The sequence below is a fragment of the Apis mellifera genome, linkage group LG2, assembly GCF_003254395.2.
Source record: "Apis mellifera strain DH4 linkage group LG2, Amel_HAv3.1, whole genome shotgun sequence".
NCBI lineage: Eukaryota > Metazoa > Arthropoda > Insecta > Hymenoptera > Apidae > Apis > Apis mellifera.
Genome location: NC_037639.1, coordinates 10,761,393 through 10,777,950, shown reverse-complemented (window position 1 = coordinate 10,777,950; position 16,558 = coordinate 10,761,393). Strand labels below are relative to the sequence as shown.

The 16,558-nt window shown below is 44.7% G+C and overlaps 1 protein-coding gene across 11 annotated transcripts in view; it reads left to right on the top strand.

Moving 5' to 3' along the window:
• The window catches only part of LOC100577827, an 80,705-nt gene that overhangs the window by 30,876 nt on the left and 33,271 nt on the right, over window positions 1-16,558 (top strand). For 8 of the 11 annotated variants that reach the window (XR_003304113.1, XR_003304105.1, XR_003304104.1 and 5 more), the window contains one exon: window positions 12,264-12,497. The exons of 2 other annotated variants lie outside the window; for them this stretch is intronic. Coding sequence is in view for 1 of the 9 variants with exons in the window: in XM_026438846.1 (XP_026294631.1) it covers window positions 12,264-12,272 (9 nt within the window). In the remaining 8 variants the exon portion in view is untranslated. Of the gene's footprint in view, window positions 1-12,263; window positions 12,498-16,558 lie in introns of those variants that run through there. One more of the 11 variants, XM_026438846.1, reaches the window with a different exon arrangement.

Here is a 16,558-nt window from a genome sequence, read left to right as displayed (position 1 = left end):
ACAAGCATATATATATATATATATATATACCGTTCCACGATTTACCTTGATCCAATTAACCGGCGATTAATCGGGCATCATCGATCCGATAGCCCGAGGTTAGATCGATCGAGATCCTCCTTGGAGAAGTCGACTTTCGGCCGACGGTGATCGCCCCCCCCCATCCACGCGAGGATTGCTCGGTGCTCCTCTGTGTACCTACCATTTGCTACCTAGAAACTACACTGTTTGCTTCGCTAATTAGACACGTAGTACGTACGCATTCTCCATGCTCACGAGACCACACGGGGAAGAGAAGGACAGAAGAGGTGTAGAATCGTGCTGTGAAGAGGAGGGAGAGAGAGAGAGAGTGTGCGTGTACGGTGGTGGGTAAGAGGGAACGGCGAGAAAGACGCGTATCTAACACGGGCTACCAGTATTTGCACGCATTCGAACACGTACACGGAATATTGATCCAGCTACGTGACTCCATAGATCAAGTCAAACATCTCGCGGGATAACTGGCCGCGGCCGGGACGATTACCTTGGTCCATTGCCTTACTGGCTGGCTAAGCGCGAACCAGGAGGGCCGCGTGCTTTGGACCTGTTATCAAAACCCGCTGCGTTTACACTTTAACCGATCTTGCCGGTGCAACGATCGCGTTATCAAGCCTATGTTTCTGCCCTGGATTCCGGGAAGAGAACTGTCTCTATTATGGTCTCTGTCTCTCCGTTAGGATTCACGACACCCAGCTTTTTCATTTTTCAAGTTTTGTTATCGTCGGATGCTTGATTAATTTTAATTCGTCGGAGGAAAAGAGAGAGTAAATCTAGAGATCCATCTGGAGAAGTATTCCACGCTTCTTTTGTTATCGTTTGGAATCTCTGGAAGGCCATTCCAGAGAGGAATGGGAACGCGGAAGCCCCGGGACTCGAATTGCGTCATTTGTCTTAAGTAAAACTCGATCCTCCTCTCCCTCCGCGGGCAAAGGGAAACATTGTATCGTCGCATCGTTTCTCTAAGTAAAACTCAATCTCACCCGGCGTGATTCAACAATCGAGCGATTGGACGATTACAGTTTTGGCGGCTACGTGATGCACCGGCGCGCACCTGCGCCGCCGACATAATCACGCACTTTCCTCTTCCGTGAGAATGGAAGAGACACTTCGTCGGACGGGACGTATATCCTTCTCGAAAGAGAAGCCTGGGAAGATTTCTTCGCGACGCGTGGATCGTTTTCGCAACGAAACGAAATGGTATGAACGGAAAATGGAGTTTCCGCGACGTTTTTTTCCATTTTCTTTTCCTACGACACGCTATTTCCATTTGGGTCCTTCTTGCATTTCGCAAGCTGGCCGATTCAACGATCGTTTCTTCTTTGCTCTTTGTAATTCCCTAGTTTGTAGTTTGTACTAAGGACTTTGTAGTTATCGCAAAACGACGAGCTGGTTAACTGGAACGAACCAGTCCATTTGTCAGTTGCTCTTGAAGATTGATTTTCCGCCGGTGGACACTTCGTTAGGGAGCGACTTTCATTCTCAATGGAACGTCCATTAAGGGAAAATGAGAAGTAGCTCTCGATTATGTTGTCTTCGATGTATATTTGTATCGCTCCGGATATAGTGGATTAAAAAAAATACAAAAATTTCATCCAAATTAACTTTTCCTTCGACAAAGATTTCGAAAAATTTAAATAAATATCGATATCTGATATTTATAATTGAATTTCGTACATCGAAGAATAAGAATCTTTTAATTACGAGTCAAAGTAAAGTCAATTTTCCTGTATTTTACGAACGTTAAATTATTTTATTCTAAATCTTTAATTGCTCGTTTAAGCAATTTATCGTTTACAATGTATAACATTTGACATTTGTTTTCGTTTTATATCCACTCGTAACAAGCTATTAAGAATCAACAACGGGTGAAAGTCAGAATATCCTACCTGTAATCATCATTACGCATCGGCAAGCCATCAGCGAACGACGATCTCACGCACGATAGCCGTACTTACATATACTTCATTCACAACTCGGTTACGATAAATCCATCGATACAGAAGAATTAACATCCAATTTGTTGAAAGAAGAAAAAATTCCTCCCCCATCTTCCATATTTCTCGCGTAACGTAAACGATAGATGATCGTTATTACGAGGACTTTTTATTTAGAATCCGCTTCCATTTTATTCGATAACAACCGTCGCAGTCAATTTCGCGCGGGGAGAGGCGGCGCAACCCGTTTCGAGTATAAGAAGAAAAAAAAAGAAGAAAAGGAGAGAGAGAACACCGCCGTCAACACGCCGCTCTCAGATTTACAACTGCATGTCCGTACAACTGCACGGCTACCGAATTTACCGAATTGCTTTTTTCTCTGGGAGCAACTTTGTTCTTGGCCTGGTTGCGGTCCGCTCCCCGCCCGGTTCCGGGAGCAGCGTTTTGAAAAAAATGATTGGGATGTGATTGCGTTTGGTAACTTGTTCGAATCGGTTTTTGCGCGTGAGATTTATGGAGGGGAAACTGTCATGCTTCATTTTTTCTTTTTTCTTCGTATTCTCCCCCGAATTTCAATCGAGATCTACGGATTTCGAGTTGTTGCATCGAATTATATCTTTATCAGAGTTTAATAAATTTAATAAGGGAAGGATTTGTCGATCTCGAAAGAAAATTCGAAGATCGGTATATGAATACGTAATTGAATCGAGGAGTTGTTGAAATCGTGCAACGGATCTTCGCTCAATCCTTCGAAATGGGTTCAAATACGACGAACGAGACACCGCGTGACACGAAATCGTGACAGGAATTACATCTTATCTATATCGAGAACCAGTTTTATTATACGATTACGCTGCTTGCCGCGTCGCGGCAATTTCAGAAGAAAAAGGGAAGAGAGAGAACATCTTCACGGAAAACCCAGAAACATCTTAACATCGATCGTCAGCGTGGTATATAAATCGAGTCCAGCTCGAAGCTGTAGTAAAACTTGAACTTGGCGTCGAACGGAACCGGCACTAAACCGGCACAATTTTTACACAGATTTCACACGCACAATGTTTATCGTCGGTTATAAGGAGCGGCTGCTCGGGGCGTAACACGGGCCGATACAATCGTCGGTTAAGCAAATCCAAGGTTCGTGACGGAATGGAAACGACGTTGGTCGCCGGCATAAACCGGGTGGACCATCGGCGGAGGCGTAAAAAGTACATTAACGCGGTCGTAGAAGTTTACAAGTATATTCTTTGTACAGGGCGTATTCGTCAGACTGACAGGCATCGATTTACAGAGGAGTGGAGGAAGCTTTCGAGTTATGCGCGTTTAAACGGCCGTTAAGCAGGGCCCCATGCTCGATTTTTTAATGGCCATCGCGCAACTTCACCGTAAAACGAACCGCTTCTCTCTCTCTCTTTCTTCCCTCTTTCTCTCTTTCTCTTCCCACGTGTTACCCTGTTAATGACGTTTCAACGGGCCGTTTGCGGCTACACGAGAATTTCCTAGGAAGTCCACGCAAACTTACCTCCTCGTAATCGTTACTCGGAATACTTTGATATTCCATCGTCGTTTGTTCTTTGTATCTCTTCTTTGTAACATATTTCCAACAGTTGAAAATCTCGCTTTTATAAATCTCGTGTTTTCGAATAATTTTTCTTTTTTCCTTTTTCTTTGATTTATACAAAAATTTCTTAATAAAATCAAATACTAATTCTTCCATCGGATTCTTCAGATTCCAAGATAAAATTGCGAGATAGAAATGGCGTACGTAATATATCTCACGATGCGAGGAGTTAAACGAGAGCCAAATCTCTCCGCAACTCTCCTAAACGCTTCTTCCCTTCGCTTCTGAAAAACCATCCACGACGGTATCGATTTCTTCTTCATAAAATGCATCGATAAAAGATTCCGAGAACCTCACCTCACGCATTCCCCCGACACCTTCTTCTTTCATTTCTCGTCTCCGGGAACAATAAAACGAGGCACAGTATCTCAAAGCTGGGGAAGAGAGAGAGAGAGAGAGGGAGAGAGAGAAAGAGAGAGAGACGATCCATCGAGGCGCATTTTGTCACGCCTCCTCGTCACGTTCGGATCGACAAATTTCGGTCGAAGAGAGGAGACGACGAGAATAAGAGAGAGAGAAAGAGAGATTCGTCGGTTACCACAGGAGTTTCGAATCCTTTCCTTTTGATCGTTTCTCCAGAGAGAGAAAGAGAAAGATAAAGAGAGAAACGGCACGGGGCAAAACGAAACGGGCTGACAAGGGTCCGAACCTTTTTCTCGAATTTCTTCTCCTCCGCTCCTCTTTCTCCGTCTCCGTGTTCGCGTTCTCGTTCGCCCCACAGGCGCATGATTTATTTTCACTGGTACCACGCGACACGTGTTGCCCTGTAACACGTGGCCGTGCTTACATTTCTCGCAGCTCGCGCGTACACGCGCGCGCGCATGTTATATACCCTCATGACACAGGCCGGCTGTTATCTCCCGATGTTATTATTTTAAGGTCACTCAGGCAAGATGCTAAGTGTCGCCTCGCTAAGCTGTCGTGAAATTTTGGGTCGAACGAGATCGTCTCGAGTGCCTCTTCTATCGTCTTCCGTCCACTTAACCTTATTTGAATCGTAGGGGGGAAAAAAAAATGAGAAACGTTCCCTTTGGAACGAAGATTTCGTTGGACGAGAGAGAGAGAGAGAAAGAGAGACAAACAGATTTGAGGTTATCAATTTTTGAATCAAGAATCCGATACAAGATTCATCGACGACTACATCGAGAAGAAGTTTTGTTTGCTGAAGTTTATGATGAGGAAATAACCGTAGTATTGGTCGAGGTATGAAAAGTAAAATAATTTGAATAATTTTATTCGAAATTTTTAACCAGTTACTTCTTCAACAGGTTAATCAACCCAATCTATGATTAATTCTATAATATAATATATGTATAATACACGTGTACTTGGATATAAAAAAGAACACGTTGCTGCGCTTGAAAAATCACAATACGTGTATTAAGTTTATCATAAAACATTGTCGAAAGCAGCATATCTTATAAAATATTGACATCCAAACAACCAATCCACGAATCGACTCGACAGACTTACATCCCCTTCTTAGAAAATCGAGGAATCCTGCGATTCCTTTCGATTCTAATACTTTTCACCTCGAAAATGCTACGTTTCTCACTTTACTCGAAATATTCGAAACGCTGAAACATCGAAGAGCGCGTTAAAATCGTACGTCGGATACGCGGAAATCGATCGTTGTTCCCCGAACCTGAAATTCGAATGAAATTCCCCGAACAGGCTGTGCAAAGCGGAACGCGTTATCGATCGAAGATCGTATCGAGAGACGTATTGTTTCCTCCAACGAGCGCAATCATCGCTCGTTAATTGCGCGTCTCTTAAAATATTATCTCATTCCCGCTCGCTCGGAACATCTGGCGATCGTCCAACGTAACCTCCATCGTCTCCTTCTTCTCCTTTCCCCTTCCCCTCTTCTCTCTCTCTCTGTTCGATCGAGACACGGTCGTCGATTTCGCCGTTTCCATCATAAAACCTAATCATCGATCCTGGAGGAACGAGCGAGGAGGAAGGACGCGCGAGCCTCGTTACGCAATGGCACGCGTGGCTTAGCGTCGAGGGGGTGGGAGGGAGGAAGGAGAAAATAGGCGAGGGGAGGGGAAAAATGCTAATACTCGGTATAATCACTGTAATTTCGAGAACGAATAAGAGGAGAGATAGAGAGAGAAAGAAGGGGAGAACCGCGGAGAGAGGTCTTAATTAAAAAATTACACATCCTTCGCGGCTAATCGCTACAATTTTCTCCGCAGAGGCGTGCATAATGCGACCGATTACGGCCTCTTAATCGCCTCTGAATCATTCCGTGAGATGCACCCCGAGATGATCCCGCCACGTCGATCGTCGCAACTACGACTTTCGCGCGGACGCGTTCCTTTTAGCGTACCCGTTATTATTAACAACCGATCGAGCTCCTTCCAACCGATCCCAGAGACTTGGGTCTAAGATTCTCGAGATCTAGATGCAGCGTGTGGTGGATCCTTGAGCGAGAAGGAGGGGATTCGAGGAGAGGAGAAGGGAAAGGAATAAACAAGTTGCAACTTGTTCGTCGCCTCGTCGCAATATTGTAGAATCCGATTAATTATTTTCACGGTGCACTTGGCGTAATGTATTCAGATCGAGGAGATATAAAAGGGGTTCTTTTAAAATTATTTTTTATATAAAATAATACTATACTATACCATGAACCGCGAATATATTTAATCAAAATGATAATCTGAAAACGGAGAGAAAAAGGAATTACGAATTGTAAAATGGCGACCAGAGACACGGATCCTCCAAGAATTGCCTTCCTCTTCCTCACCCAAAAAAAAGGAATCATCGAGGAAGAGAAATCTCCGTAGATGTTAATGCGGTTACGCAAGGGAATCTAACGAATCGGATCGGTCGAAGGGAATCGTCGTCTTTCCTCGTCCACGCTCGTGCCGCGCGGCATACTCCAGATAAATAATTGCGCGCCATTATGCAAACGAGTCCGGCGAAGGGGGATGATCGCAGGGCGCGTAGCATAAACGAAGCTAATGACACTAGATGGCTGACGATCGTGACGATCGTGGCGAGGATAATCAAACCGTTGGGTAAGGTTACGGTGTCATGGCCGGCGGTGTTTGTATCCCTCCCATCAGCAGCGTGGCGAGAAAGATCCTGGAAGGAAAAAAAAGGACGGAGCGGCCGGGTGCAGCCGCGTTGCTGCCGTTCCTGTTGCACGAACAGCCTCGACACTCGGACAACCTGTAATCTTGGAATTATCTGTTCTCTCTCGGCCCGCGGGGCCAGACAGAGACAGATGGATAGATAGATAGATAGATAGATAGAGAGAGAGAGAGAGAGAGAGACTCGGCAAGGCCAAGTTTAGATCATCGACGAGCGAACATCTCTCGAGAGATGTGGCTATCGTACCGTTTCAAACGCTCGTTCGAAGCGAGGGAGAGATCGCAGGCGATAAAGATGGATCGATCTTTGCTCGCCAGCTTGATGATAACTATTTCATCGCATTACCATCGTATTGACGGATACGTCGGTTGGGATCGGGAGAGATTGAAAGGTGGTTTTAAATATCGTTGTTTAAGCAGGTTTGTTTGACGATGATGATGAGTAACGATCTCCCTTGTTTCGATTGAAATGTTGCGATCGACAGGAGGGATTTAGAAGTTTAATAAAAGAGAGGTTAATAATAGAATTCCATCGTAAGTAACGAATCGTGAATTATTTTTATTCCTTTATTATATATAGATGTTTCCAAGAGATATTGTTGTTCGAACGAGATTTGTTCGCTCGAAACGGGAAATTGCATCTCTGAAACGAATCCTTGTATATACTTTGCCTGGTGAAAAACGTGAAGTTTCAATTATATACGTGGAAATATTATCGTAATATTAAGTTGGAATTCTATGAAGTACGTGTTCCGCGGAATTATGTACGTCACGAGAGGCATCGGTGAGAGGCGCGAGGTGGGAAACGGTTGGATGCGGTTCGAGTACGTATGATCGGCGAACGGCGCAGCGTGATAATGAGCGAATCGTGGACGGGTTATCTATGAGGCGGCCGGCAGGCGAGCGTCGCGGATTATCATTCGCCTAACGAGCGTGCAATGTAAACTGGATCGGGCGGATTGGCTCGATACCGCGAGGATAAGCCACTCGCCACGAGGATGCCTATCATTTGTCATGGTTGGATCGTTGAGAAATTGATCGGGCTCGTTCGAAGTTTCAGCCAGAAAAACTTGGGGCTGCTCCTTCACCTTTCTTTGCCTTGGAACAAGGAGAGCGTAATTAGTTATTGCGTTTCTTTTTTTTTTTTTTGTTTTGTCGTCGTTTAACCGCCTCGTGCTACGATCGTGCCTCGGTTCTAGTATTTAGTTTTCTTCCTTTCTTTTCTTCTTCTGGACGACGGTACAGTTGGAATTCCAGATTTGGGTTGGAAAATAGCGTAACGAGGAGTGGAGGAATTGCGCAAGAAAACTGGCCGGTAATCGTTGAATAATCACCGGTAAATAACTTTTCCGAGAAACGTATGAGCTCCTCCGAGAATTATTTTCTGCTTTGTTGTTCTTGCTTCTTTTGCCCGTTCGCATTCCATTTCTGTTTACGTTGCGTTTCCCCTTTGTTTACATCTCTTTCTTTCGAAATATTCTTTCTTTCCGAATATTTTCCGCGATATTGTATAATTTGTGCCGCAAGAAAGGAACGTATCGGATATCAAACGCAATAACGATCCTCCCTAAGCTAAAAACCATCCGATTTCGATCATTCACCATTCGAAATCATTTACCTAAAGGAAAGGGAAAAAGCACTTAGCAAAGGTCGTGCACGAACCGATCCATCCGCCGATCTCTCTTCCCTCGCGCCACGACTTGCTAGATTTTTGCCCGCCACCGTAATTTCCACGTTCTGCTGGACGATTCCGCGCGGCACCAGTCGGATAATAATTCAACAAAACATCGCTGCTTCGAACGCTCGTGGTGTAAACGTGATTGGCCTACATTACATCGCGGCTTCTGGTTCCAAGAAGATGCGGATCTCTCTCCCTTTCTGCACGGTGTTCCTCCCAACGCTGATGGAGCAACGCAACAACAATCGTAATTCATTCGACGATTACTCTGCGACAAACGTGATGGCGCGTTATTTCTCGATGATTGCAATATAGTTATGAAAAAGTCTTGATCAATTAAAAGCGATTGTTGCACAAATATTTGACAATTCCATCGATGATAAAAATACGAAGATTGAAGTTGTCGAAAGATAAAAAGTTAATGATACACCGAAAAGGATTAATCTTAATGAAAAATATATATGGCCAAGCATAGATGCGCAAGTATGATAAAATACATCTCGTTTGAATGGATAGAAAAAGGCCTTTTCTCGCGTCGTAGAATTTACTTAAAAAAGTCGCCTAATCACCAGTTCCTATCCAAGTTCCTATCAAATTTAATTTATACGCAATTTCGAATCTCTTTCTCTCTCTCTTTCTCTCCACGCTTATTATTACTTTAAATTGCAAATAAAGAAAGGGAGAAGAAGAGGCAAGGAAGAGAAACGGGGACGATTGCGGAGAAAACTCGAGGAGAGTCTCCGGCCGATAAACGGGGAGCACGCGCGCGTGTGTGTCCGTCTTTCCACCATTATTACCATTATGCGAGGCTGAAAGCAGTGGAAGAAGCGTACGTGGGCGAAGCGCGCGCGGCCCCGTTGTAAACCCGTGATTAAAACATAAATCACGCGTAAGTTGGTGGAGCCGTTCCTTACGATCCGGCCATTATGCGGATTTGCCGCGGCGGATCCTACCGTTCCGCGCCGTTTAAGTGATTTCTTGGCGCGGAAGAGACACGCACACAGGCCCTTTTCTCTCCGACCCCTCCCTCCCTCCACTCTTGCTCGCCAATGCTCGGATGATGGATCGTTGAACGCGTCACAAATGGAAGGCTTCCGCGGCAGGTTGTCCCATTGAAAAATCCATTGGAACGCTTTAACCGGGAGGATATACTTGTGAATATACGAGCGAGGGCAGGGCCGAACGAACCATCTTCTCTGGTTGGATCCGCGGCTAATTACGTCGTCCTCTTTGGATCGAATGCGATGAGGAGGACACAAGAAGTCGCAAGAAAAAGAGAGGCAAGGGAAAGTTAAATCTCGATCGACGAGTTTCTTTTTACGTTTGTAAAGTGCGATATCCTTGGTGTTTACGAAAAAGGAAAAAAATGTTTGTATCTCGTTCGATCTGCCTGTCAAAATCTGTCGATCTTTGATCCTTTTAATGAAACTGAAAGGTTCGAGGTCGAAAGTCGTTGAAAATAATCGATGGATGGTGACGTAACATCTATGGTGAGCAATTCGATATTGGAAAAAGTTTCTTCAGTGTAAAGAAGAAAAGAGAGAAGAATATCGGGCGAGGATAGAGTAAGTTCCTCCGTTAATCATCCTGGCTGATTTTTCCTGAAACGGTGACTCAAGTAATAGATAATTGTTGCGGATTAACAGACCGCGACGCGACGTTTCGATCCCTTTCCATTCGTAGTGGGATTTATAGGGATACGGTTTATAGGAATGTTGTTTTGCCGCTCTTTGCTTTTTTCTTTTTTTTCCTCGAAGTGAAAAAGCAACGAGACGATGAATTTTTCTCGATGGGATTACGTGGTGTTTCGCGTCGATAATGTACAATTAAGGTTAACCCTTTCAGCCGAACCAGAGGCACGACATCCCTAGAGAAATTGACATACCTATTCCGCGCGCGTCCATCAAACGTCATCGGCATGACCTATGAATTCGCGTGCCTCAGACACGCAATATCCCGATCCCATATCACGATCAACCAAAGTTTATCGATCTCGCCAAGAAAGGCGACCTACTTCCTGCTAATCCTTCCTCTCGATCAAGATTCTCAAACAATTCTTCTCACTCTGCGTAGATATTTATCTATGCAAGAATAAATCTATATCGGGACAAATATTATCCTCGATTTTTCCTAATTTTTATCCTCGAATTCAGGAAATAAAGTTAACAGAGAAGATCATCGAAGATCTCGAGGAAACGAAAATAACTCGAGTGATTTTTAACTCGATTTCCTAATCTTCAAATTGATTCAGACTAAAGTTAACAGAAAAGATCATTGAAAATCTCAAAGAAATAAAGGATCTTTAATAACTCGATTTCGATAATTGATTCAGATTAAAATTAACAAAGATCATTAAAAATCTCGAAGAAACAAAGGATCCTAGATAACTCGAGTCATTTTTAATTCGATTTCCTAATCTTCAAATTGATTTACATTAAAGTTAACAGGAAGAATCTCAAAGAAAATCTCGAAGAAAAAAGGATTCTTAATAATTCAAATCATTTTTAACTCGATTTCTTAATCTTCAAATTCAGACTAAAATTAACAGAGATCTCAAAGAAACAAAGTATCCTAGATAATTCGAGTCATTTTTAACTCGATTTCCTAATCTTCAAACTGATTCAGACTAAAATTAACAAAAAAAATCATTGAAAATCTCGAAGAAACAAAGGATCCTAGATAACTCGAGTGAATTTTTTAACTCGATCGCGAATCGTTTACGAGGCGGGGAAACAATTGCGCAACGGCATGCAGCGTGGAACAGTGGACGAGTGCAATGAAACGAACTAATCCGGAGACGTCGATTACGCGGGCCGATACGAACGGGTGGAGATTACAGAAGGAGGAGGAGGAGGAGGGGATGGCGGGCGGTGAATAATGCAATTAGCGGCCGCGAAATACATTAATTCCGAATGAACGTGGCGCGTTCCTCTCGCGGCTTTTACTTCCGGCACGGCTCGGTATTAAAGCGGGCGATATTGAGCCGCAATTATCGGACAGAGGGTCGCGATCGACGGCCGCGGCGATCCTGGCCGACTTAATTATTGGCCGGCTCGATCGTTGGCAAGTAGATCGAGCCGCTAATTAGCCGTAAACCTGGCAAAACCCGAGACACGTACCGGCCTATGAATAACGAAAAGGGAAATTAGGCTCTGATCCCGATCAGAAAGCTGTGTCTTTGATTTCATCGCTGCGTAACTCGGTGACGTGATTCGTTACGCAAAGCGAGATAGAATAGAGAAGAATCTTTGTTTCGAAATACTTAATTTAATACCTTCTTTAAACGATATTTATAAAACCGAATTAATTACATCGAGAGACTGTTTACAAAATTTTCCTATAAAAAGTATATCGTTAAAGCATCTTTATATCTGGTGCAAATGTATCTAACTAACTGAATTGCATTGTAAGGAAAATTCGAGCAGACCGTACAATTCCCTGTGAACTAACTTTACGACAGGCACTTGGTCCTTTCGCAACGATCTCCTCGCGAATCCGGAGCCAATCGGTGACATTCAATTTCCCCGGCCACGTTTAACCATCCCCCTGTTCCAGTATATCTCGTATCGGTATCTATTCCGTGGCACAACAGGCGTTAATTATTCATTTCCTAGAACAGCTCTCCGCGAGTAACCTCGTAAGGTCTCTCTCTCTCTCTCTCTTTCTCTCGCTTCGTCGATTGAAAGAGAGAGAGGGAGCTCGGTCGAATCGTCGACTTAATGCGAGAGACACTGACAACGAGGTCTATTGTAGCCGCGCACGCGAGAGGAGCTATTATGGCACGGTGACAGTGTAACGCGTTACACGCACGCACGTACACACTCTTACATATATATATATACGCGAACACGAGTCCGTGGAATAGGTTTGAATACGTTTGAATCGATTTGCAGAATTGTTAGAAACCGTCGTCGCCCTGCTAGGTGCAGCCGAAGGTTCAGCTGGAACCGGGCCAGCGGCAATTCCGGATGGAAATCTCATTCCGAGGCGGATATCTTCGTTGCGTCGAGATTGTATCGACCACGGTAGACAAGGACTAAGGTCGCGTCCGACTCCTACGGATATCGTTTTATACAGGGTGTCCAAGAAGGAATAAATTCAACTTTAATTTCATTTAGTTTGAAAAGGTTGGTCCGAATCAAAAATTCCAATTACATATAGACTTTTTTCATCTATGCGTAATTTAAATGTACTAATAACTCTCTATTTTTCTTTTCTTTCTTTTTTAAATATACGACTAATATTTATGCAACGCGAGTGAGACAGAAGTCAAGAGTGAAATTAGCGAAATATCCAAACAAGGATTGTTTAAAAAGAATTCTCCTCATATAAAAGAAGACTACGTGAAAAATAAAGAGGAACACCCTGTACACCACCTCGATCCTCTCCCTCCCTTATTCTTCTCGAAGAGTCTCATCCTCCAGATCCCTCGATTCGATTCCTTCGATTCCTTCCTCGATTTCGAGCGTTACGTTAAGAGGCCACCGGTCCATTTGTATTCATCGGTTGGTACGCGGGCGCATCTCACGAGCGATGGTTAAGAGGAAATCGTGGCTACCGAGTCGCGAGCGAGCGGTAACTGTTGTTTCGAGAGGTCGAGCCACCGCTCGGGTCCACCCACATATTATTTCGTGTACCGTATATACGCGTGATGAGCGAGAATCGACGAGCCGATAACGGGCCGAATCGCCCGAGGAACACGCGTTTAGATTTATAGGAAACCGAGTATAGAGTCTGCCCTCTCTCTCTCTCTCTCTTTGTTTCTCTTCCTCCCTCCTCCCCTGGTCACACCTTCGAGCGTAAATCCACTCCTCCGTGATGATGTACGGGCCGCGTCTATACGATATTCATCCTGGCTTCTATTGGATATCGAGGAAGATAGAGGATAGGAGGAACTCGTTGTTCCATCTCTCGTCTCTGTCCTTCCTCCCCCCACTCTTCGTGTCTTTAAATCGAATTACGTTCGATTCCGTCCAAGTGGCCGATCGATTTGCATTCTCCCGCTTCTTCCTGGATACTCCAGGTCCCGGTGGATGTCGTCGATAATAATGGAAGCGCGATAAATCGCGGAGTCTTGGAGATAAGATGAAAAGAAGAAAAAAAAATATGTTACACACGGTTTGTTATTTATTCAACGACCTCGAAATCAACGATCCGGGGAATCTTCCGCTTTTTTCCACGATTCGAGAATTTTTTCGCTTCAGGATGCATCTCGATCTCTGATCCGTTCGAAAATTTACAATATTACGATCTTGGAAGAATTCGATTAGAGAAACGTCCTCGAAGAGTTTCAAAAGAAAAAAAAGAAAAAAGAAACGAAACGAGAAAGTTGAAAAAGCTTTCGTTCGAGAATCAAAAATGCGAGAAAAAAGGAAAAAAAAGTAATCAAAGTTCCACCATTGAACTCTATTCTTTTGATCGAAAAGGAGATCAATTCGAAAACGCGAGAAAGTCCGAGCAAGTTGGTCCGGTGGAAGAGGTCTGTAACCCCACGATAGCCGCAAAATAAAGATTGAGAAAGGAGGGGGGGAGGGAGGGTTAGTTTAAAAACACATCGGCTTGGACTATCGTCGCTCGGTCGTCGTGGGGTTTGTGTGGGCAGAAACCTAAGGTTCAGGTTAGTCAACAGGTGGCTAACCTGCCAGGGGAGGCAACCTACACAAACAATACGTCGAATGCACAAATACAAATCTCCCCTTTCGAATATAACTTAGGGGCACACCGGGGTCCGGAGGGTGGCGGAGGAGGGAGAAGGAAGAAGGAAGGCCCGGCTCTGTGCAGGAGGAGGAGGAGGAGGAGGAGGAGGAGGAGGAAGGGAGGAGAGGGAGAGGGAGGGAGCCTCCTATATCTCAACTCACACAAGCGTACGGTACCATCTGAACACGAACACGTTTACAGGGGGGACCTGGACCGTTCGAGACTGCACGTGTTCCTAACGTACCCGAACCCCTGGCTATCGTCGGCCGGTTCTCAGCCGTTGCCTTTCCTTCGGTTATCTCCCGATGGGTGTATATATACGCGCTAACAGTTGCGAGCAGTTGGATCGTGAGATTCGTGTGGCTGTCAACACGGTCAAATATTTGCTTTTCTTCTTAATGGGATGCTTTCTCTTCTCGCGGAGGGACGCATTATCTCGCGGGGATCGTTCGGGATGAATGTAACGACGAAACGACTTTTTCGAGGAAAATCGGAATTTTACGGTTAGTCTTACGTTTTACACGTAAAAGAATACAATTTTTTTTTCCCACATATGTACATATATATATGTACATATATCGAACCGTTATTATTTCGAGATTATTTCGAAAAGATTTCGACGAGGGTGTGGGTGATAGAAGAAGGCTCGTAGATTTGATAAAAGATTTTATTTTATATCGAGAGACGCATTAAAAGTTCGTAAAGTTGGAGAGGTTGAGAACCGGCGGGACCCTCGCCGCGGGGCACCGTCCGTGACTCATCAGGCCCCTCGATTCCCTCTTGTACAGGAGCAGGGCCCAAAAACGAACAAAACCTCATCCACAGCGAGGCGAAGCCAGTGTCTGATCGATTTACGTCCCACTCGCGCTTTGGGGAAATTTACAACGGAAAACGTTGGCTATCGCGCCTCGCCTGGACGAAGAAGGGGGGGTGGGGTTGTCCCTACCGTATTTCCGGCACCTGAGATCACCGCCCACCCTCTCCACCTTTTCCATCCTCTTCCCCCTCCCCTCTCCCCCTTTTAATTCGACCCGGCCCGATCGAGGGAGCTGAAAGGAGCGAGGAGCGTCGCGAGCAAAACTCTCAATCGGGCAAAGTAGAGACTGGCAGGACTCTGTTCTCAAGGTTAAAGCTGTTCTCGTTTCTCTCCTTCGCCACGTAGAGAGAGACTCGTCCCTTCTCCATATATATATATATATATACGCGCTACCAGAACTAAGTGGTCAAGGTCAGAGGAGGCTAAGATCGCTGTCCGATCGGGATCATATCTTGGAAGATATACGGGGGGATCGATCGAGGGATATGCACACGCCGGGGGGATGTATACCTGGCGAGCTTAGAGGGAAAAAGGTTCATCGGCCTCGACTGTGCGACGACTAACTCCCTCCCCTTTATCGTCCCCTTGCATCGTGGCCTTTGGGGAACCCTGTTTTTCGGCAGCAAATTGACGCCCTTTTATTTTCAGAGGATCCGCGCTCCCTTCGCCTCGGAGTATCATTGTATTCGAATGGAGGAAAAATTTGACACGGTCGCTCGCTCTTTCTCAACTTTCGATCCGTGATGCAAGTTACTACAGGGTAATAAGTCGCGTCGAATCGAAGGGAGAACAGAAGAGATTTATATATCGGTACGGAGTCTTGAATTATTCTTGAATTATTTATACGCGTTATCTTTCGCAAATAGGACGTTGAATCGCATCTTATCTCGACCGCCGTTCGATAACTTTGATATATATTTCGAATAATCGTGTCACAATTTTCAAAAGATAAAAATCATTCGGAGTGTTGTACTCTCGCGATCTTCAATTTGCGGCGTCGTATACGCGCTGTATTCGCGTAAGCATCTGATAACGAAGATATATAAAAAAAGAAAAGAAAAAGAGAACCTACGTATAAAAATAGATATGCAAAAGCGTCTAATACTGTTGCTTCGAGGTCGACGAGGAATGAATATTCAACGGAATCGAGCGTGCGTATCCAGAAGAATTTTTAACGCGGTGGCATACCACTCTATCGTTCGTTAATTCGAAATGGATGATCGAGGATCCCGATGACCCATAGGCACGGAAATATCTCGTGATGATAAGGAATCCGGCAAACCTTGTACGGATTTTATGGCGACACTTTTGACCCAAAACACGTTAACTGGCGAGTTCACTGGCCTTCCCATCCACTCGCCATCCTGCGTTCATCCTTCTCCCTCGTCCACAAATCATTCGGGCTATCGGCCCGAATCTCCATTATCGTCGGCTCGATCGTTCGAAAAAATTATCCGATTAAAAATTCGGATCTCTTCCCTCCCTCCCTCTCTCTCTCTCTCTCTATCTTCTATCTTCCTCGACAGAAAAAAAAGAGAAGGAAAAAAAAGAAAATGCACGGTGAGTTGAAGCAACTTTAACACTTTGTGTACAAGCATAGAGCCTTTCACTTCTTTATAGCTCGCCATAATGGTCCCTTTTTCCCTCCCCTCACCCTCTCGCTCACAAGGGAAG